At 37.4% G+C, this 24,513-nt stretch overlaps 1 protein-coding gene across 1 annotated transcript; it reads right to left on the bottom strand.

Moving 5' to 3' along the window:
* Positions 1-9,415: 9,415 nt before the first annotated feature.
* On the bottom strand, positions 9,416-17,916 carry LOC140242380 (neuronal acetylcholine receptor subunit alpha-10-like). The gene is made up of 6 exons (XM_072322116.1): positions 17,892-17,916; positions 15,429-15,568; positions 12,205-12,314; positions 11,399-11,618; positions 10,577-10,886; positions 9,416-9,801 (listed from the first exon to the last, which is right to left on the bottom strand). The coding sequence occupies exons 1-6, from the start codon at positions 17,914-17,916 to the stop codon at positions 9,416-9,418; spliced, it is 1,191 nt and encodes a 396-aa protein (XP_072178217.1).
* Positions 17,917-24,513: the final 6,597 nt, after the last annotated feature.

Genomic DNA, 24,513 nt, shown 5'->3' with positions numbered 1-24,513 from the left:
ATGTTCATGTTCAGTGGACTCTCGATAAAAGAGATCTGCTGTTACAAAATACCTGATAATAAACAAGTTTCTCTGGTCCCAAGGAATTTATTTCCTTTGATTTGTATTGTTTATTAACTGCCGATTTAACAACATATCTGATATAAAGATCAAATTGTCTTGGTCCCAGGGATCTCGTTAAATTGAGTTTCCACCGTACACTGTTCCAGTGGCTGTAGAATTTTTTTATTATTATTATTATTTTTTAATATGTGTGTGTGTATTAAGTGTGTAGGGTGGGGGGGGGGAGGATTAAGGGTAGTACATGTACTTGTGATTAGGTTAAAGGTTATTTGATTGTATCGCCATCCCTTTTCCCTTCTTCGATGGGACAATTCTCCGGGCGGAACTTTCAGAAAGTTACGATTGTTATGATTTTTAATCATTTTTAGTCAACTTTTTTCCCTTTATTTTGAAAAACCTAAAGTATGTTTGTGTGTGTGGGTGTGTGTGTTGGGGGGGGGGGGGGAGAGAAATGACATCATCCGATCAATCTGGGCATTTTGGGGACAGATGTGATCCTTAAATTTGTTCCTTAAAAAGAATTCCGGTTTTGACACCATATCTAGTTTGAGTTTACTCCATTTATCAAAGCCTAGTCAAACATTGCTCTATTTATCTTGGTCTACTCAAACATTGGATGGATTTTCCCAGTATTTGTGAGGGCATGTTACTTCTACTTGGAATGAGTTCTTTTTTTCTTTTTTTTTTTACTTAATGGTACATGTGTTGATTCTTGTGGCCTGTTTCCTCATGCAATATAGAGCTTGAATTGTTTTGTCACTATTATTTCCCATTCAATGAATGGAGAAGAATATACTTTTGTACATTAAAATTTTATTGTATATAATTGTTTTCATCGGAATCATTGCTGTTTTCGCGTCATGGTGTCCGTTGTCTTTGTTTATACACTTTTGTATGTGTGCATAAGGATGGTACAGTATTGGTGGAGATGAGAATTGGGTTTTAACTTTTTGCGAGAAACCAAGAAAACACTTATGATATATTACAGAGCGTACCATTTTAAGAGGAATTCAAAGTTTATTTGATGAAAATCGGGTTTGGAATGACTGAAACATCCAAAAACAAAGTAAAACAAAGCGATCGTAATAAAGTGTGGGTCCCACACTTTATTAGAATCGCTCTTTTTGGGATATCTCAGCCATTTCAAAACCACTTTTCATCAAATAAACGTTGAATTCCTCATAGAATTACATGCTCTTTAATATTTCATAAGAGGTGTCTCATTATCTCACCAAAAATGTTAGAAACCTGAAATTAGGTCTCAACCAAAACTATACGATCCCTATAAGCACTAGGGATTTTCGTGTAAATCAGTCTAGTCTGTAAATTCCCTTATTTATCATGGCTTTTTGCTTTTCCAGTTCAAATTAAATCAGTATAATCAACATACTGTAAACACTTAAACGCAACATAGCATATACTACAGAAAGTTTGACATTATCAGTCTGTACACCACAAAATTTAATTCATCTGAAATCTTCTTCCCAAAGTACATATTAGATTATAGACGTTTAGAATAAATCTGTTATCGCGAAAACCACGTTGATAATTTAAGCAACTTGTCATTAACATTTTGTTCAAATCACATGAATCAGAATGGGAAATCACTGAATTAAATTCATCAGCATAAAAGTAAATGTTACCACAAGTGAAATGTTGCATAAACGTTAAAGATATCAAAAAAGACAAGTAGTACACGTGTATATTCTGAGAACAATACTGAAATTTGAGTAAGCGAATTGAAGACATAGGAACACGATCTGTATACATCGAAGTAATTTGTACCGGGATATCATACGGGGTGAATATTACACACAAACACACCCATATATGTATATATATATATATATATACATACATATACATACACATATATGATTCGTATATTTTAAATATACACATGTATATACAACTGTACATATATATTTATTAATCCATGTGCATATATCTACGTTTAACTATACGCGTACATGTATATCACTTCTAGTAATATTGCCAGTTAATGATGCTATTTGCTGAGGAGAATGTGTTGTTTATAATGAGATGAAATTAATTAATATTAATCTATGTGTTTACAATCATGTGCAAATTTTTTCTGAATTGCTAGTATTCAATAAATTTACGCCACAATCGTCCATGGCATAACTACCTTACTTTCAGTATTAAAGGCAACCAAAGCCCATGGAATGTAAATGTGTAGGCCCTATTGATTTAAAGAAGCAATACTAGTAGAACACATCAGTGTAAGTTTCAGTAAATTTGACAATCTATTCAAAAGTTATGAAGTTTATAGTGTCATTGCTGGATATAGAGACTATTACACTTCATGATGTAATTATGGACAACAATATAAAGAAAATATAAAAAACTTCAACATGTTTTCACTTTTTAGCATAATAAAACTGATAATGGCTCTTGACTCACCTCTTTCAGACAGCAGGGGGAATATTATTGCTCTTAACAATAATTGTGTCAGTAACAAGTCGATGGAGAGTGTACTTTTCGTGAAAAGTAAAATTTTGAGGAATTCTCCATATACTTCCTTTATAGATTAAAGATTGTCCGATTTTTTGTCAAACTTTCGCTGATGTGTTCTACTAATATTGCTGTTTTTACTCAAACCGCATTTATGTTTGGGTTTGGGTTTCCTTTCAGTGCATCGATTAGCTGTTGAAACATTTACAAATACTTTCTCGGCTTTGTTTTCATACAATACATACAGTTACAATATTTTTGTTATTTGAAAGATCAAGTTCAAGAAATAAAAGTTCACATAAACATTTGTAACCATTAAATCTTTTTTTTTTAAAGATGCCACAACTTCAATCATTCTTGACGAGCTAATCCTTCACCTCCACCTCCACAATTCATTCTGCTTGAGTTTGATACAGAGCCATCTGTGTGAACGATGCGGTTATTTTCAGAGAGTGGATAATTAAGCTTCTGAACATCAACACACTGAAAATGAACCATGCAAAGTGGATATAAACTCTGCTATGGTTTATTTAAAAAAATACATATACTAGAACGAGGGAGAGGCTATAACTTATGAACAGAAATTACCTGATTTCAGCTAGAAATGACAGCGCACTAGGTAGAATTTTCACTACTTTCACCATAAGAAGATCTCCATAGAGCGAAACGATTAACAGAAACCTTCAGTAGCAACAAAAGATGAAAATGAAACTGATGGTGAGGACGAACAGAAGAATACCGAGCATGTGTATCACTAGGGGCCGTGGAACGAGTTTCAGTGGAGGGAGGCTGAGGGGGAGGGGGAGGGGGTCATGGGTAGTGGTCGTGATTGGGTCAGGGGTCAATGATTTGCCCTCAGCAAAAAAAAAAAAAAAAAGAAAGAAAGAAAGAAAGAAAGAAAGTAAACACTTTTTCCAGTGCATATTTTTCATAGAAGATATTGATGAAAAATCTTTGTGTCATAATATATCATATCATAATATATCATATCATATCATAATATATAATATCAAAGGTTATTCAATTCGCTATCCACCTGGTAGGTTCAAGTTCAAGTTCATATTTATTCGTTTTTTCCACAATATACAAACATAAATCTCACTTTCTTAAGTGACAAAAACAATGCATACAATTGTACAGAGAAGACAACAATAATAGGAAAAAAACTAACAGTAGCGATACATTGCAATAGGTGCTAAGATAACGAAAGTGAAATGGTTTTCAATATATGCACTGTGTGAAAAAAACGGAGGGACCCACTAAAAAGACAGAGCTTGTAGAGTGTGGGCCCCTCTTGTATTAGAAGCCCGATGTAAAAATTGAATTGAAAACAGAAAAAAAAATCCGCACAAAAAGTTCGTCACAAACAAAAAAAAAAAGTTTGGGAGCCCACTAAGAGACAGACGAACAAACAGTTATACATAAAACAACAACAAACAGAGTTATGAACATGTAACAGGACTGGGACAGCAACAAGACTACTTGTAGAAGGAAAAACAAGAAACAAACAGACTTGACGACACAAGAGGAAACAAGACTATAGCGTGATAAAGAGGTAACAGAATAGAAAGGAATATGCAACACAGACAACGATCCTCGGAGGTTTGAGGAAGAAAGAGAAGAAGAAAAAAGAATATAGAACAAACCCTTCAACTGCGAAGTATAGGTTAAAGAAAATCTTATAATCATGGCTTGGGCAATAGCTAGAATAATAAAGAGAACGGCAATGCCGATATTGCGGATGAGTAACAAAGTAAGCCTATTAACTAATCTGATTCTGCGAGTCGTCATTATAAGATTGTAAAAGAAAAGACTTTAATCTCCTTTTATAGGAGTATATAGATGGAGCAGATTTTAAATCATGATTCAGGGAATTCCAATAATTTGGTCAAGTGTAAATAAGTGTATTCTTTGCTAAAATCGTTCGAAGAAGTGGTAAATGAAACTCGTTAGAACGCCGGGTGGGGTAATTATGGAATGATTGATTTTTTTTTTTTTTGAAACATAGAACCAAAGATAGGTGGGAGTAAATTGTTATCATACATATACATGAATTGACCTAAGTTGAATAAGAATAATTCGTTGATTTTTAATAGCTTATAACAGTCAAACAATGCATTTGTATGTGAACGTGTCGGAGAATTAGAAATAATACGGAGGGCTTTCTTTTGCAATAATAACACTCTATTCAGCAGTGTCTGATGAGTATTGCCCCAAGCTAAAATTCCATAATTAAGGTAAGGGAGTATCAAAGAGGAGTATAACACTAATAGGGTCTTTTCAGGAATATAGAATTTAAGTCTATTCATAACACCTATATTGCGAGAAATAATTTTGCAGATATGATCAATATGTATTTTCCAAGAAAGTTTATCATCTACAAAAATACCAAGAAATTTAAAACATGACACACTTTCTAAATTACAATCATTCAGAACTATTTCTGAATTCAAAGAATCAACAGTATTGCTGAAAAGCATATATTTTGTTTTTTGAACATTCAAAGATAACTTGTTAGCTCTGACCCAGTTGGTTACTTTTTTCAATTCCGTATTTACTTGTTGAACAAGAACATCGATATCGTTATGGGCAAGAAAAACACTGGTATCATCAGCAAAATGTATAAAAGAAAGTAGCTCTGAAACAGTGGAGAAATCATTGATATAAATCATGAATAACAGCGGCCCTAAAAGACTTCCCTGTGGAACGCCACACTTAACATCTCTTATAACTGAATGATTATCTTTGATTGAAACAAACTGTTTTCTGTTAGCTAAATAAGTCTTGAACCACTCCAAGGCCTTCCCGCGTATTCCATAGTGCGATAACTTATGGAGCAAAATGTTATGATTAATCGTATCGAAGGCCTTGGAGAAGTCCAAGAATATACTAATTAAATGAGAATGGTTGTCGGTTGCATTAACAACTTTATCAATAAAATGAAGAACTGCGTGGATGGTACTGTGTCTCTCTCGAAAACCAAACTGGCAATTTGTGAATATTTTGTGCACATTAAAAAAATTAATAATTCTGGTGTATATTATTTTTTCTAAAACTTTCGACAATGAAGATAATAATAAAAAAAGAGATTGGACGATAATTGCTGACATCCAGATTATTACCTTTCTTAAATATTGGAATTACTTTAGCCAATTTCATTTCATCAGGAAAAATACCATTAGAAATTGACAGATTAAAAATGTGGGCCAAGGGATCTGCAACTGAGGATATGACACCTTTAAGGATACAATTATCTATATCATCATAACCGGAACTTCGTTTATTTGTTAAAGAGGATACAATGTCGATAATCTCATGTCTATTTGTTGGAGTTAAAAAAAATAGAATTTGGGTTATTCTGGCCTAAAAATTCAGTGAAATTCTGTTCTGTAGCCGGAATACCATGAGCGAGCGTTTCACCTATTTTTGAAAAATAAGAATTAGAAATATTTGCAATATCAACAGGGTCATCAATTATTTCATCATCCCACTTTATTTCACCAATTTCTGCATTTTTATTCGGAATATTCATAGCCTGTTTTAAAACTTTCCAGGTATTCTTAATATCAGACTTGTATCTCAACAGCTGCTGAGAATAATACCTTTTCTTTTCTAAACGTAAAATCCTGGTTAATGTGTTTTTTTATGATGTATATTTGTTCTTTGTTCGTTCAGTTTTTTCCATTTTGTATTTATAATACAATCGATTTTTTCTGTTTATTGAACGGAGAATTGATTTGGAAATCCATGGTAACCTAGGTGTCTTTTTATAATTCATTTTACTTTTTTGCTTTGGAATAATAACATCCAAAAGGAAATTAAACATTTCCATAAAATTATCAAAAGACTCATTAACACCATCACTTTCATACACTCGTGACCAATCAGCATTTTCAAGAGCAGCATCAAACCTGGCTAATTTTTCACATGAAATTTTGCGTTTGAATAAAGGAGATGAAGGTTTTGCGTCATTGACTAAAGTTTTCAAAGTAAAGTGGGTCATGATTGGATAATGGTCGGTCACATCTGAAAGGACTATAAAAGATTCGGGAAGGGGTAAGATATTGCAAAACAAATTGTCAATTAAAGTAGCAGAGTGATCCGTGATGCGAGTCGGTTTGGAAATTAGTGGCAGAAAGGATGAAGACAAAAGTGTTTCGAGAAACTCGTTGGGGATATGATCATTTCCAGCTTTCAGCAAATCAATATTATAATCACCAAGAAGAAAGCAATTCTTATTTCGAAAAACTGGGTTTTTTAACACGTCTGAAAGATAAGTCACAAAATCTAAAATATTTGAATTTGGAGGTCTGTATGCCCAATAACACATTCCTACATCCTGGGATATAAATTTCTACAAAAAGAGATTCAACAGTGTTATCCATTCTAGAAATGTCGTTATGAACAATACATTTGTAAATACTTGATACGTAAAATGCCACACCGCCTCCACTTCTGTCCGATCTATTACTGACATACATATTGTATCCGTCAATTGCAAAGAAATCTTCCGTAGTGGAAGTCAACCAGGTTTCGCTAAGTCCAATGACAGAAAGTGATTGGCTAGCATCGGATTCTAATAAAAACTTTAACTCATCGAAATGCTTATTCAAACTTCTTATGTTTAAATGCAGCAAAGAAAATGTGTCTTTAGAGAAACTAAAATATATATCTTTACATTGATTTACTGTTACGTAATTACATGACATATTCAAATTTAAATCATTAGTAAAATCATAAGGCAGTTCATTTACCGCTGAATTAAGATTATCGGCAACTAAGTTGTCATAAGGAGTTGTTAGAGTAATTGGTGCCTCATCGGATTCGGACGTTGTGAGCCTACACAATTAAAAAAAAATCATCATTTGGCACGGAATGAAAGGGTGCATTTGAGAGATCAGCCATAACAAAAGACGAGATTGCCTAAAATATAGACCTGCATTAACAGTATAGGTGTAATGGGGAAGTGCCAATATATGCAATGGGAGAATAACCAGCAGACGGAATGTGACAAAGCACGGGAAATAATCGATGCACATAGCAATGTGCATGGGTTGCATAAAAACCTGAATTTTAATAGAGGATCGTTGCGAAGGAAGGGAACTGGGAATAAAAGAATGCAGGATAAGTTGAGCTAGAAGGGTCAGTAACGATGAGAGAGAAGAACAAGGAATTGTGAGCGAAGATTCGAATGTCTCGGTGGGCTTCCGATAAAAAATAAAAAGATAAACGTACACAAAATGTTCGGCGGAGCATAATAGAAGAGAAAGAAATGAGTGTATGAAAACTGAAAAAGCCAGATTTATGGCATAGTGACGTAACAAAAGTAATAAAAACATAGCTATATACACACAAATGACTAGTATACACATCGGTAGCAAATTTACTGCGAGTAAAACGGGCAATGGCGTCTTGAAAATCCACATAGGCAATAAAAAAGGAAGACAGAAATACTGGTGGTACAGGAATCTTATCATTAGTATATTTCCATAGGATGTGTATCTATGTGCTACCTGTGTACCCTTTCTATATGTGTACCCTTTCTATATGTGCTACCCTTTCTATATGTGCTACCTGTGTACCCTTTCTATACATAGGTTGATACAAAGGATCGAAATTTTACACATGAGTGAAGACATTCGTTTTTGTCTTCCAAGGCACAAAAGGAAAAATTGCGGAATTTGACATGTAGTCATTCATTTGCAAATGCCCTTCAAGCAATGATAACAAAAGACTAATTTAACACAATGAGAGACACGAATGAATGGCAAAAAAAAAAAAAACCCAAGTTTTCGTTCCCTTTTATCTATTCATATCCTCAAACAAGAACAAAGTGGGAAACTAAAGGGGGCAAGTAAGAATTTTCTGTCAACTCAAATTCAAACGACATAGGCAGTAATCTGCAAATTTTGTTATTAATGTAAAGTTGTTTTTTTTATTTCATTCTTATGAATTCGAAATTTAAGAAATCATGAAACAAATTCAAGGACCAGTTATCACTTTCAATGTGCTTCATTAACAAATAACATTCTAAATTTCTACAGATTTTGTGCAAATTGCCTCTTTTCTAAAGTCATTCGAATTTGGATTTGATAGAAGAGTCTTTGTTTTCCAGATTATATGTGCCTTTCTTTACCTTTGGGGCTACAAATACATTGTAGAGATCAATAAGTATTTTTTCCAAATTAATTTATGTTTCTCCTTGCATTGATGGATTTGTCTTTTTGTTCTCATTGTTATACGGGAGAGCATAAGCGCATGAATGAGAACTTGTCCATTTTTGCAATTTTTACTATTGTGCCTTGGAAGAGAAAAATGAATGTGTTCACTCATGCTTAAAGTATCTCCTTTTCTTGACCTACAATTATAATATGTTAATAGCCAATTAAATTGCCTTTCACTTGGTATATAAATATCAATGTTTAGCCTAATACTCTATGAGAAATATGAGTTGAAAAATGTTTGCTTTCCTTTTGTTACTGTGTGTACATCGATCGTCGTAAAGTCATGGTTCCTTTTTCTTCTTTTAATTTTTGACAAGTCAAAAGTGTGGGGAACAAAGAGCCCCCACCCGTCCCATGGTTTACCTGCGTACTAGGGCTACGTTGTTAGGATCAATTTCTTAAAAGATTAATCTTTTGAAAGGAACGGATTCGATACATATTGATCACTTCAACTGGCCTGCAACTACACTTATGACATCAAACGAAACCCCAAAAGAACAACAACAACAACAAAAAACCCCTAAAACAACAACAAACAAAACCCCACAACAATGACGTGAGCGGTTGATCTGTATACTGCTCAAAACTTTGACAGATTTTTTTTTTTTTAATCTCAAAAAAAAAAAAAAATCCTGTCTCTTCTTGTTTTCTCTTTATACTTGCACAAGATACATGACGACCACATAAACATCTACCGCTACAGTACAAATACAGACAACCACACACAGACAGCGGTCTATGCGATGAGCAAGCCGCTGCCATTCCTTGGGTTCGACGCTGCTTCTTCCGTTCTCCACCACGAGGTCCGTCTCTGTTCCGTTGCAACTGCACGATGCATCCGCGACGGCAACATTCGTGACGACGTCTTGCTTAATTGTCACAGGGTCAGAATTATTTTTCGGCGATGATGCAATACCGGTGAACATGCGCAGTATCCGCGGCATTGGATATGATTCTTCTGTGTGGTAAACACGGAGCACGACCATGGCAACGATGAGAGAGAAATAGCTCGCCATAACGCTGAACATGAAGTAGATACCTGTGAAAAGTGTTTCAATTTTCATGTTTCTATTTTCAACAACAACAACAACAACAAAACGCGTTATTCATCTTAGGCGAGTTTGTTTGGTTTTTTTTTTTTTTTTTTTGCACAACTTATACGATGAGCTGATGAGAATATAAGTATACTTTCTTTTAAACATAACACGCCTAAACGTAAAACGATGTAACACAATGTCTCGTATGCGTCTCGGCACATTGAAAGGGGGCATATCTTAAATGGCACTGGGGAAAAAAACTGACTTTCAATCGGTCAGGTCCCGCGTTCGAATCCCGTCAAATGCTTTACCTTCTTCAGTCCGTGGACAAGATGTGTCTACCTACCGTGCATGCCCCTCTCGACCCAGATGTTTTAACGGGTACCTGTAAAGGCTAGCTACACTGGATAAAGATTGCTGTATTACTATATGATAATGACTAATATATTACTAATAATGATGATAATACATTATATTATCATTATCATAAGTACTATTATCATAATACTATAATGTCATATCATATCATTATCATAATAGTGTACTAGGTCTACTACTATCATAAAGAATTGATAGCCATACAAAATAACTACGTCTCTGTTGAGGACCTGGGGGCATTTCATCAAGGGTTTGGTCAGAATTTTTTCTGAAAAATTTGCTCTCAGCCATTAGGATGCAAGGATTTCAGTAGCTTATAGTTTGTCAGAAAGGAAATCTGACAAAACGCTTGATGAAATGTCCCCTGGTAAACTAGATCCAGATTTCTAGTGGACTCACCGAGGAGAGGTATGGACGATCCGAGGGGAGGCATGAACTCGCTGACGAGCTGCTGGAATAAGATGGCGGATAGAAGATTGGCCACAGCAAATGAAATCTTCTCCCCGGACTCAGGGGGGACGAGGAACACGGCGACGTTGAGGAAGGAGAGAAGCCCAGCGGGTATCACCATGTTGAAGAGGTAATGCTGGTAATGGCGATGGAGGTGAACGGTGTAAACTATGAGCCGGTACGGGTGGATGCAGCACGGGTAATACCTGTCCTGAGCTTTGGCTGTCATGCTTATGGACCAGACACCATTTTCGAAGAACTGATCCAACGATAAGAACAAAAACAAACATACAATCCATATGCCGTCATAACGAGAAAAACAATCAACAACAGAGAAGAATAGTCGCAACGTGTCCAGTTATGGTACAATGTAAATTAAACATTCGTTACTGGCTCTAAAGCGTTGGTTCCGTCGTTTACTTGAATACACGTATAACGTTAGGTTTAATTTAATGTCAAAAATGAAATATGGTTCCTTATGATTCCTTATGGTTCCTATATTCCGAAGGTACCTTAAACCGAAAAGAAAATACGGTTCGTGGATTCGAAAACAGAAGGAGCGTGCCTAAAATCGAATCCTCGGAATCACGAATCTTATGAATACTATACACGTAATTATAACTGTTATTGCTAATAAACTTTAAGAAAGACTTCATTAATAACTGAAAAACGGGATTCTAGACCCCGTGGGTAGCCGCCTCGCTGGATATCATGAAACACTCATAATCATGTTGTACGTAAGTTAAAGCAGTGCATAATGATTATTATTACCTCCGAATCTCCCGTGTCATTCAAGAAGAGGAGATTTAAACCTCTGCTGTCGTACAGCCAGGAGGAGAACGTCAGAGTGCAGGATTGAAAATCGAAGGGAAAGTAACGAACATTGACACGACAAGACGTGGTCGTGATCGTCGGCACGTACCACATGGCCGTCCCGTCGCTGTAGATATAGACAGGCTGATCATTTTGCTGAATGAAGCCGGGAGATACACTGTCATAGACAAAGGAATCGCGTCAAGATCAACGGACATTTAGGATTTCTGTCACTAACTAATCGCAATAGGACAAGGATTCATAGTGATAAATCAGGGATGTACATTGGCGTTGGCCCGGTGGTCCGGGACTTCTATAGAAATTGATGTCGGGCCACCAAAGATCAAAAAAGTTAATTGTGTCCCTATTGGGCAGGTAAGATTCATTTTTTTTTTCTTTCGGACGGCATACATTTCTTACTCGGGCCGACAAATTTCAAATTCAAAGATTATAGTGGCCCGCAGAGAACTTGTCGCCAGGAAAAAAAAAATGATAATAATGTTGAGTCCTGGCTATTCAAGAAATATACGGAGTTGTTTTGAATTGCAAATTTGTTCTCAAATAAGATTTTGCATTTTACTCTGAATTTATTTTATAATCAGCTCTTGAGGATTGAAATACATGATACGCAGTTTCACACACACACGCGCAGTCATTAATACACTAACACACACAAAGAAGTAAACCCAAAGACACATTAAAAGTATTCCTTAGCAGTTTGTAGATGGTAATAGCAAGAATTATGAAATAATAGAAATGCTTACTTTTCCACGAGGTTTAGATCCGGTTTCCATATTAAACTACTGTCCACTACGATGTGGTCGATGTCACCGTAATCAGCAGGGTCCCATTTCAAAAATTCATCTTTCCACTCCTAAGTTATACAACGGGCAAATGAAAAAAAAAAAGGTTCCAATGAGAAAATTGCTCGTTGTTGAGATATCTCGCAATTGTTCTTCGGTAACGGGTCTACAAAACTGTTATAATCAATTGACCAGTTTTTTTTTTCATTATTATCATTTATCTGTTTCATTTGGTTTCGCATGCAATGTTAGCCCCTATTTGACGTGGAAGTTATGTCCTTGTTAACTCGAGATCGTGGTAAATTAAAAGCTTTCTGGTTACACACAACGTTGTTCAACAATTAATCTGCTCTGTTATATCCATTTAAACACCATTCAATACATCCCTTCTGTTATTAAGCACAATCCGAAGATATTTGACTCCATTCAGATCGTTGTGGTTCCTATTTTTACCCATCGAATAACATAAATCACATGTCCCTGGTTGGCTCCTCGTTTTGATTAGTTTTAGTATCCCTTTATGATATTTCGTAAAGAGAAAAACAAAGAAACGCATGGTTTTAGCTCTTCTATACATTTTTGGTTATTTAGAATCCAATTAAAGGCCTTTCAGTCGCCAAATTTGTAACTGGTCTTTGAATACGCGACACGTTTCTGAAGATTGACGTCAATGTTCCTGTCTCGAATTAGCAAATTTGTTACTTTTTTGAGTCAACTATTTCACTCTCTCTCTCTCTCTCTCTACGCAGTTACAATCAGAGGTATACAAAATGTATGACGATACGATCTGAAGCCACCACAGTAAATCGATGGGTTGATTCATGCATTCCGTTGAACCACAGCCTAATGATGAAAACTAAACCTCCATGAAGCTACCTGAATGCCGGAACTCTAATATTAAATCTGTCTCTAATCTAGTATTAAATGCAGCGGATATAGATTAGCCTTTTGTCAAGGCTCTCTCGCTGTACATGGTGAAGAGAGCAGCCGAGTGGGGGCCCGGTCGCGCTCGGCTGGGTGACAGTGCCTTGACAAAAGGCTACGTACAGATCCGATCAACCGCAACGTATAGATCCTATCAACGTATAGATCAGGGGCCCGTTTCATAAAACTTGTTATCAGTGACAACTGCCACATTTCTATGACAAATTTGCTCTCAGCCAATCAGATGCAAGGATTTCAGTAGCTTGTCACATCTATGACAACTTGTCACTGATGACAAGTTTATGAAACGGGCCCCCGATCAAGGTTTCTCAGACCTATTCATGCACTTTGAATGACAGACGGGCTGAGACGATTGTATTACCTCAGGATGGAAAACTTAGGTTGGTATGACAATTTGTTTAAAATAAACCAACATGCGTCGGGTACGTGTGAATATTGTAACGTCCCAGAAACAGTTGAACATTTTCTTAGGTTTGTCCCAGATTCAACAGCATTCAAAGGTTACCAACTTCATCGAACTCATTATACCAAAGAGCTCAGAGTGTTATATGAAGATCACAGAGATTTTAGATAATCTTGTATGCATGTTATGAATGTATAATCTGTAATAATTCTGCCACGAGGTATTCTGAAGAGGCAATTCATGCGCACCACAGCCCAGAGATTGCTTACTTTACTCATGAGAATCTATTTGGGATTATTATATATATTTTCATTCTATTAACATTGTTTGTTTGTTTTTGTTTGGTTTTGAATCGGACCAATTGAGGTTCCTATGTTGGTAAGCATCGGACTCTACTGCCTGCATATCGGAGGGGCCTAGGCCGTTAATAACGGCTGTGAAGTCTGCTCGAGTTTAATTCCCTCCATCACAACCCGAATTTCGAATTATTTGAATATCTTTAGACCTTTCATGTCGATCAGACTGTTGGGTTTTGAACAACCCGACCGGTTGATTTCATCATTATGTACCATTTCAAAGCTTGCTTTCTTAAAATTATGTTTGTCTGTCTTAAGGTTATTAAGACGTAACCATTTGCAACTATTACAGTGGAGCAACTGATAATGTATCGTCATCTTAAGACATAAAGGGATAGTATAGAATCGGTGGATATGAAGATTGGCCTTTTGAGTTTTTGTGAGATACAAAGTGAACCAAGAAACCACTTTTGAAATAGCATAGATCATACCTAAAGAGAAATTCAACGTTGAGTAGATGAAAATCGGTTTTGGAATGGCTGAGACATCCAAAAACAAACAATAAAGCGATGCTAATAACAGATGGGTCCCATCCACCTTTTATTAGGATTGCTCTGTTTTGCATATCTCAGTCATATCAAACAAATTGTTCATCAAATAAACGTTGAATCCCTGTTGGAATTACATGCTCTTTTATATTTGATAAGATGTTTCTCAGTATCACACACACACACACACACACACACACACACACACACACACAATGTTAGAAACCTGAAGTTAGTTCTCAACCAAAACTATACGATCCCTTTAACAAATGTTAAACTCATGTAGCACACAGGCTTCCAGCAGTCCTCAATCATAATACTTGTCTACGTTCCAAGAGTTTTATTTTGTCGGATTTGATGTTTGTTTGTTTTTGTGTTAGACGTAAGATATGCCATCACTCTTGTATTATATCGAAGTATTCTTTCAACAGAGAATAGATGTACTTACAGACGCAGTCCATCCGTTTAATGAAATCGTCTGAGATATTTCGTTCTGCGAGGGAAATATGAAGAAAAAATGGGAATGTCTTCAAATTTATGAATTCTTCCGACGAAATGTTTTCATTGCAACTGATTGATTTACGTCGATGTAGGGCAATTTGTCAATCAGTTAAAATGAGAATGGGATTATTAAAAGATAATGCAGTCAATATGCTAATGACGTGACGTGACATTTATCTTTTAGTTGTTACAATTCGTGAACATATGAATAAAACATGCCATTTTCAATGTCCATACGATGAAAAGGAGGAAAATAAAAGGGTGATATGCTTGTGAGGATAATGTCAGGTCATTATTCGTAAGTTTTCTATTATACTTATGTGAAACGGATTGTATAAAATTAGTTCGCGAAAACATGAATAACTTTCCATGAAATCCTTACTTTAAAATCTTCTGTTTGTTTCATTTCACTCTGTCCAATATAATCGAGTCAAATATGAAGTAAACTTGAATTAAATCGACAAGAGTTGATGCGATATTAATTGCACTTACGAATTCGATGACCTGCACAATCAGCGTTCTGAAATAAACGTCTACTGTCTGAGAGGTGTTGGCGACTGGTCTCTTGCTTGGCAGGCCGTAGTCCGACAGCAGGTCTCTCACCAACTGGTTGTATTCCGATCCCCTGTTGGCTGATAACCGACAAGAACCCCAAGTAGGCCTATGCAATATTATTATGTCAAAACTGTTTAGTCAATGTATGTTGTTTGCAAGCCCCTTTTGCCTTGTTTTTTTTTTGTATGTTTGTTGTTGTTGTTGTTGTTGTTTTCTTTTGCTTGTGGAGAAAGGGACCTTATGTTGCTTGTAATCTGGATATATTCTAGATTGTATTACATATACGAACAAAAACTAAGGTTTGATTTTGTTATGTTTTCGTAACTTGTCAAATACGGCGATCATGTTTGTAAACTCCGATTGCGTCTAAAAGACAAATATGATTTGTGACCTACAACAAATACAAGAAAAGTCGCCAAAAATGTATTTTTAGTTGAAGGCAGATATGCTAGAAACAGCAGACTGTAATAAGCTTTGAAATTATGTGTTACTCAATTCAATTGCATCTTCCTAACCGGTCTAAACATAGAAAGAATATAGGCTTACATACCTGTTTTGAAAAGCGTTTATTGGAAAAAAAGAGGCTTTCAGTTTGTGTTTTGTGCCAAGAATGAGACAAAAAAAAAATTGTGAAACTCTGCAATAACCACAATGTTGGAATTCTCAATTAAGCTAAGATTTTCCACATATATTAATCACATCCTATTCATGACGGATACCAACTTTGCATGCAGTATCACTATCCTTTGAAAAGTTATCAGAGTGGAAAATGAGCAATGCTTAAAACGCGAGATAAGTTCATAAAGATGGTTGATAAATGTACTAGATAAACAGTTCTCTAGACACATCCAGAAGTTGTATTCACCTGTGACAGTTTCGACAATTCTAATTTTTCAGTTGCTGATTAGACATAGTTTGAAAAAGATGCTAGCCCATCGTCGAAACTGTCACAGGTAAATACAATTTCTGGATGTGTCTACGAGAACTCTAGATCTAAATGCGTAAAACGATTTCATGGAATGAAAAGGGGTCTCTAAGAAAAACCTACTCACACTATTCTAGAAAAATGTAATCTGTTTAAAAAAAATGCTAAAAATGCAATTTCCCATTTTTTTAAAACCGAAATTTAAGAAGTACATTGAAGAAATGCTCTTTCAGAAAATAAAATTGAGATTGACGACCTCCTGATCTCCGGACAGGCGTCTTATCCATTCATCAGACCAACAAACTTCCGCTCGACAGCTAGTGCTGAAAATTCTTCCGTGCCATATGGCTATACTACTCAAAACACTTATTGATACAGAGCTCACAGTTACGTCTATGTTGGGCAATTTGTCATTCAGTTGAAACAAAAATAACTCGACTGGAGAATGTCATGAATTTGAAGATGTGGAAAAATTGATAAATCCTGCTGATAATACATTTTGTACAGAGGTTTCGTTACCGAATGCAGTAACGCGTTGAGAAACAAAAATCATCAACAGTTATACTTATTGCGCTGATCTGACGGTGTTAGTAAATCAACTTGGATATAAAGCTTAATGATGTTGAGTGAGAGATGAAAAGGGCCGGAAAATTTTATTGCAGTACCCAGAAAAATACATGCATCTTATAACGCTCTCTTTGTGTCCAAAAGAGTATTAAAGTACAGTCTGACCTCTACTATTCAACCTCCGTTTATCCGGATGCGATCTTTTCGTGCTTTTGTTTGTTTGTTTGTTTGCTTATTTTTTTTTTTGTTGTTAATCTAATTTTTACGGGGAAAAGGGGGTTTTCAAACTAAAACAAATTCCTACACAAACTCATATAAATGACATAATGTTCCCAATATAACTAACATACATTCACATCTAATTTTCATCTATTAGAATACGTGCATTCATAGACATTCACTATCCCTAACAGGAACATGGACCGAAAACTTTTCATTAAACCAGGGCACGGTACAGGGGATTGTTCACTGAGAAAACTATCAGAGAATTCTGAACGGAGACCAGCTGATAAGGATGTGACATGTTCAAGCAAAATTGGTACATGTACACATGTAGCTACCAATGAGTAGGCAGCTACGTGTATCAAATATTGAGTCTCTCATATCTGGCCAAATCCTTTATCTGGGTGAGCGCTGGTCCCGACATGTCCGGATAGAAGAGGTCTTACGAAGTAGAATTTGGTTAACTCATACTCTTCGTTGGTTTACTCACAATTATTGCCTTGATGAGAGACATTTTTGAAAGTGCCGTTTCCCGTTGTCTTTGAAAAGATAGAAAGAAGCGAGGCCATGAAAATCACAACTGATGAGGACTTTGGGATCCTCAGATAACATGCAATCCCATAGGAGTGACCCATCACTATAGAATGTGCCTGTCCAAACGGTCTTGTGCAGTTCGGTCGACTTACGTAAAATGGTGGGTCTGGGTATCATCATGATCTACATTACTGCACGCTGCAAAGTACAACAATGGAATGCACTGCTCTGTCAAAACTGAAAGTGTCTCTGCTAGCTCTTGCGTGAAGCAACCTCAGCTTTCAAATGACGATTTCGCCCTTTCATTGGTAGGCCTACTGGACAGATCTGTAGATAATAACCATTCTTTTCATAGGGAAACTACGGCTTAATCCGTTGAGGACAGGCAGATATTTTCCTCAGACGTTGATAGACATTCGCCCGAGCAAACCCGGGACTCGTCCCCAACGGGTTTTAATCTTGTTTGTACGTGATCTATGCATAATAAAACCTCCTAGAACCAACCCAGTTATTCTGACTCACATTCCAATGTTTTGAAACACTTGTTAACGAATTAAATACAATAACTGACTTCCGAATTGGTCTCCGGGAGCAAAATAATGGATAGTATTAAATGAAGACCTTGACTCGAGTAAGAGGATTATAGACTTCAAATTTGGCTTCGAATTTGACATTATTTGCTGATAGACTGCAGAAGTTTAGGTAATCTTGTTGCGAAATGGTTATATTGCACCACAATACAGGGAGTTTCTTGACATTCGGCAAGGAATTATCACGGTTGTCTCCCAATCGATGAGGGATAAGATATGAAAGTAATAAAGTTATTTAAAACCCCCTGCCCTTTTGTATCATATCACCAATAAATAGCAGCTGTTCTTCTATTCACGTTAAGCCAACAAACATGCAAGAAAGATAATGATACATCATACGTCATTATCTATACACTCTGTATACATAATATTCGTCACTTTTTTGTTTGTTTGTTTGTTTGTCTGTTTTTGATAAGTAATAGTATATACACATGACCTGAATATCTTTTTTAATTGCTGTAATTTCTGGGACTTTAGTGGTTCTGGGCCCCGCTTTATCAAAAGATAAAATCAGTTATAAATTTCCTTACTACACAGTCTGCCATAAACTTATAGTTGAAATCAACTTTCTAATCAACTTTAACTCTTCATAAATCAGGGCCCTGTTGTCAAAACATATTTTTCTTTGTGTGAGCTTTATAGGAGTTCAGAAATGAGAGTAATCTTAACGAATCGGATAGAGCGTTCCAGACGTCCAAACCTTGATATCTAATAAATGTGTGCGGAACAAGGGTTTTTGAATTGAGTGAAATGTATGATGTATTGACAATGGAGATTTAGCACGTCGACACCTGAGCAATGCCGTATATATATAACCACATACTGTTCCCTCTTGTAAGAGACAAAACACTATGTTCCTGCATGGATAGGGCATAAAAGAAGTTTGCATGTGAGAGAGAATTACAACTCATGCACATAAAAGATCCCGAGCTTTATTCATTCATTAATCGCAAAGAGTGGGGTACATTACCCGGCGGTAAAGCAGTCCCCCTAAATACGTCCTGCTTGATCCAATGGAAGATCAGCATAGTGCAGTTGAATATGGGCTATCCAGCCATCTTCTCAGAAGGAAAATGACGCAAATAAACAAATCAAATTCATAAAAGAATAGGAAAAGCTATGATGAGGTGACTTCTTGAATGAGACTCTTTCTATAGAGCTGTAGGCCTATAGAAGTTCTGTCAGTAGTATAGACAATGTCAGTGCCGTATAAGAGAGTTTATAAAATGGGTTCAAGAATGTAGCCAATAGGAAGCTCTGAAATGAGACACACCTCCTTCCTTTACTTCAGTACTATTGCACTGCCTGTAATCCTATGGTAGATTGCCGATCGTCTGTGCGCGCGGCGGCTCCTATGATGAATTGCATGCATACGCGTACGCGCTGTCAATCCTGTAAACAACTTCTAGTTCGGGCTGCCGGCCGGCCGGCCTGTCTTCCCTTGTGCATAACATATGTGGCGTACGTACGTATACTGTACTATACTATACATATACGTACACTTTGTACAGTACAGTAGACCAAGGGTTATGGGACCGGACGCGTACATGGAGTCACTTTGAAGAGCAAATCCAACGATTTAGCAGGTTAATTCTCACGCCGTTTTCAGAGTATGTTGTCTAGTAGGCCTATATGAGGAGTCTATATCAAGTCTTTAAGGTAAAGGGTGCATATTCTATGTAAAATAAGTAAGTTTTCATGCGGGTGTCCGGAAACCCAACCCCCCATTATACTTATACTGTATGTGCGGGACTTCCGCGAGTGCGACGTGCGTAAAAGTTTGGGACGAACATCTTCGGACGTCTTGACCCACAAAGGTACGTGAAAAACGCTGAAAAATGATGTTAGTTTTCGAATTTTCGACCCATTTTATAAAACAAATGATGCACAGGATTATTTCGTGGCGTTAGTGTAGGCGTAGCTCACTCTCGGGTATTTACAATGTAGTGCAACATGCACTCGGCTTCGCCTCGTGCATGTTTCACAATTGTAAATACCCTCGAGTGCACTACGCCTACACTAATGCACTCTATCCTGTGCATCATTTGTATACTGGCCAACTAATTGGACGCCATGTTGTTACCCAGCGTACATTGCGCTTAAGGTTTTAGCGTGTGCGCTTGGGGCTAGCTAGCGTAGTACGCGCAGGCGCATGACGCAAATCTCTCGTTTGAAGAGGCTACACCCCCGTAAATAATGCCAGTGTATATCTTGGCAATCAATGACTTAAAAACCAAAGTTATAAAATGGGTTCAAGAATGTAGCCAATTGGAAGCGCTGAAATGAGTCACGTGTGCGTGCATTAATTTCTTAGTAAATGCACTATTTAAGAAGAATCTCTCTTCCACCTCCCTGGCCTGACGTGCGTCACAATGTTTACACTAGCAGTGCGCACTCAATCACTTGTTACAAGTGCGTCACGCGCTATATACGCGCTGTCAATCCTGTAAACAACTTCTAGTTCGGGCCGCGGGCTGCCACAACAGCCGGCGGCCTTTCTTGTGCATAACACGTGGCGCATGGCGTACGTATACTCTTATACGTACGTACAGTACTTATGTGCGGGATTTCCGAGTGCGACACTGCGACGTGCGTAAATGTTTGGGACGAACATCTTCGGACATCTTGACTTTTGAGCGAGTGCTACATGTAGCTAACTGGTATTGACCCACAAAGGTACGTGAATAATGCTGTTAGTTTTCGACCCATTTCATAAAACAAATGATGCACAGGATTATTTCGTGGCGTTAGTGAAGGTGCGGCGCACTCTCGAGTATTGACAACGGTTGCAAACATGCACTCGGCTGCGCCTCGTGCATGTCGCACCACTGTCAATACTCTCGAGCGCGCCGCACCTTCACTAACACACTCTATCCTGTGCATCTTTGTATAAAAACACCTGTTTCTTGACCCTGGCCTATAGACCGGGGGCCCAGAAGATTTATTCAGCTGAAAAGGGTCACACTTTTTAATGGTCTCATCGTATAAGGATGTGGCCAAGGGTCAATAAAATGAATTGCTGGCAAGTCACATCCTGTACCGTAAGCCTAGGGACCACAAAAAGGGACCCCGAAAATGGATTTATTCAGCCGAAGGGGGTCACGGACAAAAGTTGGTGGATATTGTTCCTTTGGGTGTACTAATATCATGAAAAAAGCAATGCCAGCTATTTTATCCGGTACGGGGTCCCAGACAGTAGCCCCAAAGGGCCCCACAAATATGGTGTTTTTCAGCTGACAAGGGTCACGGGTAATTTCTTTTGCAGTGGAAGTAGTTCCCATCAGAGATATCCAAAACACCAATGCCAGCTATTTTATCATGTACGGGGCCCCAGACAGTAGCCCCAAAGGGCCCCCCATAGGCCATACGTACAAACACACACAAACATTGATTTTATTCGTGCAGCTGAGAAGAGTCACGGCTAATTTCTTTTGCAATGGAAGGAGATCCCATTACAGATATCAAAAACACCAAAGCCAGTCATTCTATCCAGTACGAGGCCCCGGACAGTTGCCCCAAAGGAGTCCCCCCCCCCCCCCCCCCCCCCGGCACACACACACACACATTAGTTTCATTCAGCTGAAAAGGGTCACGGCTAATTTCTTTTGCAATGGAAGTAAATCCAAAATACCAAAGCCAGTTATTTTATCCTGCACGGGGCCCCAGACAGTGCCTAGCCGAAAATGCCCCCTCCCCCAACCCCCACACACATTGATTTTATTCAGCTGAAAAGGGTCACGGCTTATTTCTTTTGCAATTTAAGTAGTACTATACTCATCAGAGATATCCAAAACACCAAAGCCAGCTATTTTATCCTGTATGGGGCCCCAGACAGTAGCCCCAAAGTGCACCCCTGCACACACACAACACACACATTAGTTTCATTCAGCCAAAAAGGGTCACGGCTAATTTCTTTTGCAATGGATGTATTACCCATCAGAGATATCCAAAGCACCAAAGCCAGTTATTTTATCGTGTACAGGGCCCCAGACAGTAGCCCCAAAGTGCCCCTCCCCTTAGTCTCCACATACACACACATACACACACACACACAGACACACACACGCACACACACACACACACACACACACACATTAGTTTCATTCAGCTGAAAAGGGTCACAGCTAGTTTCTTTTGCAATGGAGGTATTACCCACCAGAGATATCCAAAGTACCAAAGCCAGTTATTTTATCCTGTACGGAGCCCAAGACAGTATAGCCCCAAACACGGGTAATTTCTTTTGCACTGGAAAAAGTACGTATCAGAGATATTCAACACACCAAGGCCAGTTATTTTATTCTGTACAGAGCCCCAGACAGTAGCTCCACAGTGTCCTATCCATTATACAATGGCATGTACTGTGAATCAGCTGAAAATGGTCTTACAAATGCTTTTGTAACGTAAATATCACGGCCTACTGAACAGAGATATCACAAACATCAAAGCAAGTCATCTTATCCTGTATACGGGATCCTATAGGTTACAGTATAGCAAAACACCCAAGAAATTTGCAAAGGAAGCATACTTTTGTATAGTGCACAACCGAGATGACCATATTACGAAAACCAGTCATTTCACCCTGTACTGGGCCCAGTACAGTAGCCATAAAGTGCCCCTCCCCCACATAAATATTATGACATCATTTAGCTGAAAAGAGTCATAGTTGTTTTTCTTTAACAATCGAAGTAGGTCTTAGTTTACATCATAGATACCCAAAACATCAAAGCCAGTTAGGTTTTCCCACCAAATTTCGCACTTTTGTCGGTTCATTTGATAGAAGGTTCGAATTCGTAAAATGGGTATTCAAGTTGGCTGGTACCCTACGTTCATTCAAATTCGCCTTGACTTGCCGAAAAGGGTATTTCAGTCATTAAATTTCGCGAAAGACAGTCAAATTCCAAACGTGTTCATTCAAATTCAAATCATGCTATTTCTTTTTTTTTTTTAATCATTTAACGTGTCTTTCTACGTGTGTTTTCGTTTCATCTATAAATTACTGTTATAAGGCAGTAAAAGTGTCATATTTCTTAATATCTAGTATAACTGAATTTGGTTGTTCTGTAACGCTCCTTCTCTTTCACATGTCATTATAGGTCTATACGTGTACCAGTAATGCAGATTAACTTCATTTTTTATAGTTATGACAGCACAATAGATACAGACGTATATCTCTAGAAGACGTAGAAAGAATTATTAAAAAAAAAGATTTGAGGATCATAACCTTGACTTCCTGGAACTGGCCGACCGCTCGTAATAAAGCGCTCGTAACTTCTTCGGATTCAAAAAGTACGTAAAAAAAACCAAAAAAAAAAAAAAACCCAAAAAAAACCTGGTGTCAAAGTCTCTTAAACGAATACGAAAACATGAAATGTTATGATGCTTACAAAACAATAACTACGATGAAAGAAAATAAGGAAGGAGGTCAAGCATGAACATATATGTTTAATTGACTGCAGAACATGTTAAATTGGATGGCTAGAAATCAATTTGAATGAACGAGCGCAGCATGTGATCACTGACTATATCATTATGAATTTATGAATAAACGGATAGTGGAATGGTGCTTGTCTTTTATATGGATTTCAGTTGAAAAAAAGTGTTATTTAGAATAAGGTTAGAGGTTATGTGAATGTTTCAAAATGAATTTGAATGAAGAGATTATGACATTGAACTACCATGTCATCTAGGCGAAATTTTTGCTAAATTTAATTCAACATTAAAGAATTCGATTAAAAGAGGTGCAAAATTGGCATGGATGCAGGGCCCTTGACAGGTATAGCCCCAAGGTATTCCCACCCCATATGAATTGAGTGTTTTTAGGTGCAAAGAGTCACGTATGCCTATTTTCCTTGGCAGTGGAATTAACAGCTTAGATACGTAAAACACAAACCCATCCAGTCATTTTTATTCTTTAAGGGGCCCCCAGCCAGTAGCTGAAAAGTGCTCCCGTATTATTTCATTTCAAGCGAAAAGAATCACTGCTATAATTTCTTTTGCAATGGAAGTAGTACTCAACGAGGTATCAACAACACCGAAACCAGTTATATAGCTGTACGGGGCCCCACACGGAGTGTTTCTAAAGTGTCCCCACATGTAATACCACTATCAAGATCTGCATCCCGATCTATTCAATCTGTCAGATCGGGAGAGAGCGGCAAAAGTGTACGGGGACCGGGAGCATCGT

Source organism: Diadema setosum, chromosome 19, assembly GCF_964275005.1.
Source record: "Diadema setosum chromosome 19, eeDiaSeto1, whole genome shotgun sequence".
In the NCBI taxonomy this organism is placed as follows: domain Eukaryota; kingdom Metazoa; phylum Echinodermata; class Echinoidea; order Diadematoida; family Diadematidae; genus Diadema; species Diadema setosum.
This window is presented reverse-complemented; position numbering and strand designations above follow the sequence as displayed.

Excerpts from the sequence above, each read along its gene's own strand:
- LOC140242380 (XM_072322116.1), bottom strand. The coding sequence starts at position 17,916 with ATGATACCCAGACCCACCATTTTAC. Across the intron at positions 15,569-17,891 it reads ACCCAGACCCACCATTTTAC|CCAACAGGGGATCGGAATAC; the intron begins GTAAGTCGACCG and ends GTCGGTTATCAG. Across the intron at positions 9,802-10,576 it reads ATCGTCCATACCTCTCCTCG|GTATCTACTTCATGTTCAGC; the intron begins GTGAGTCCACTA and ends CACTTTTCACAG.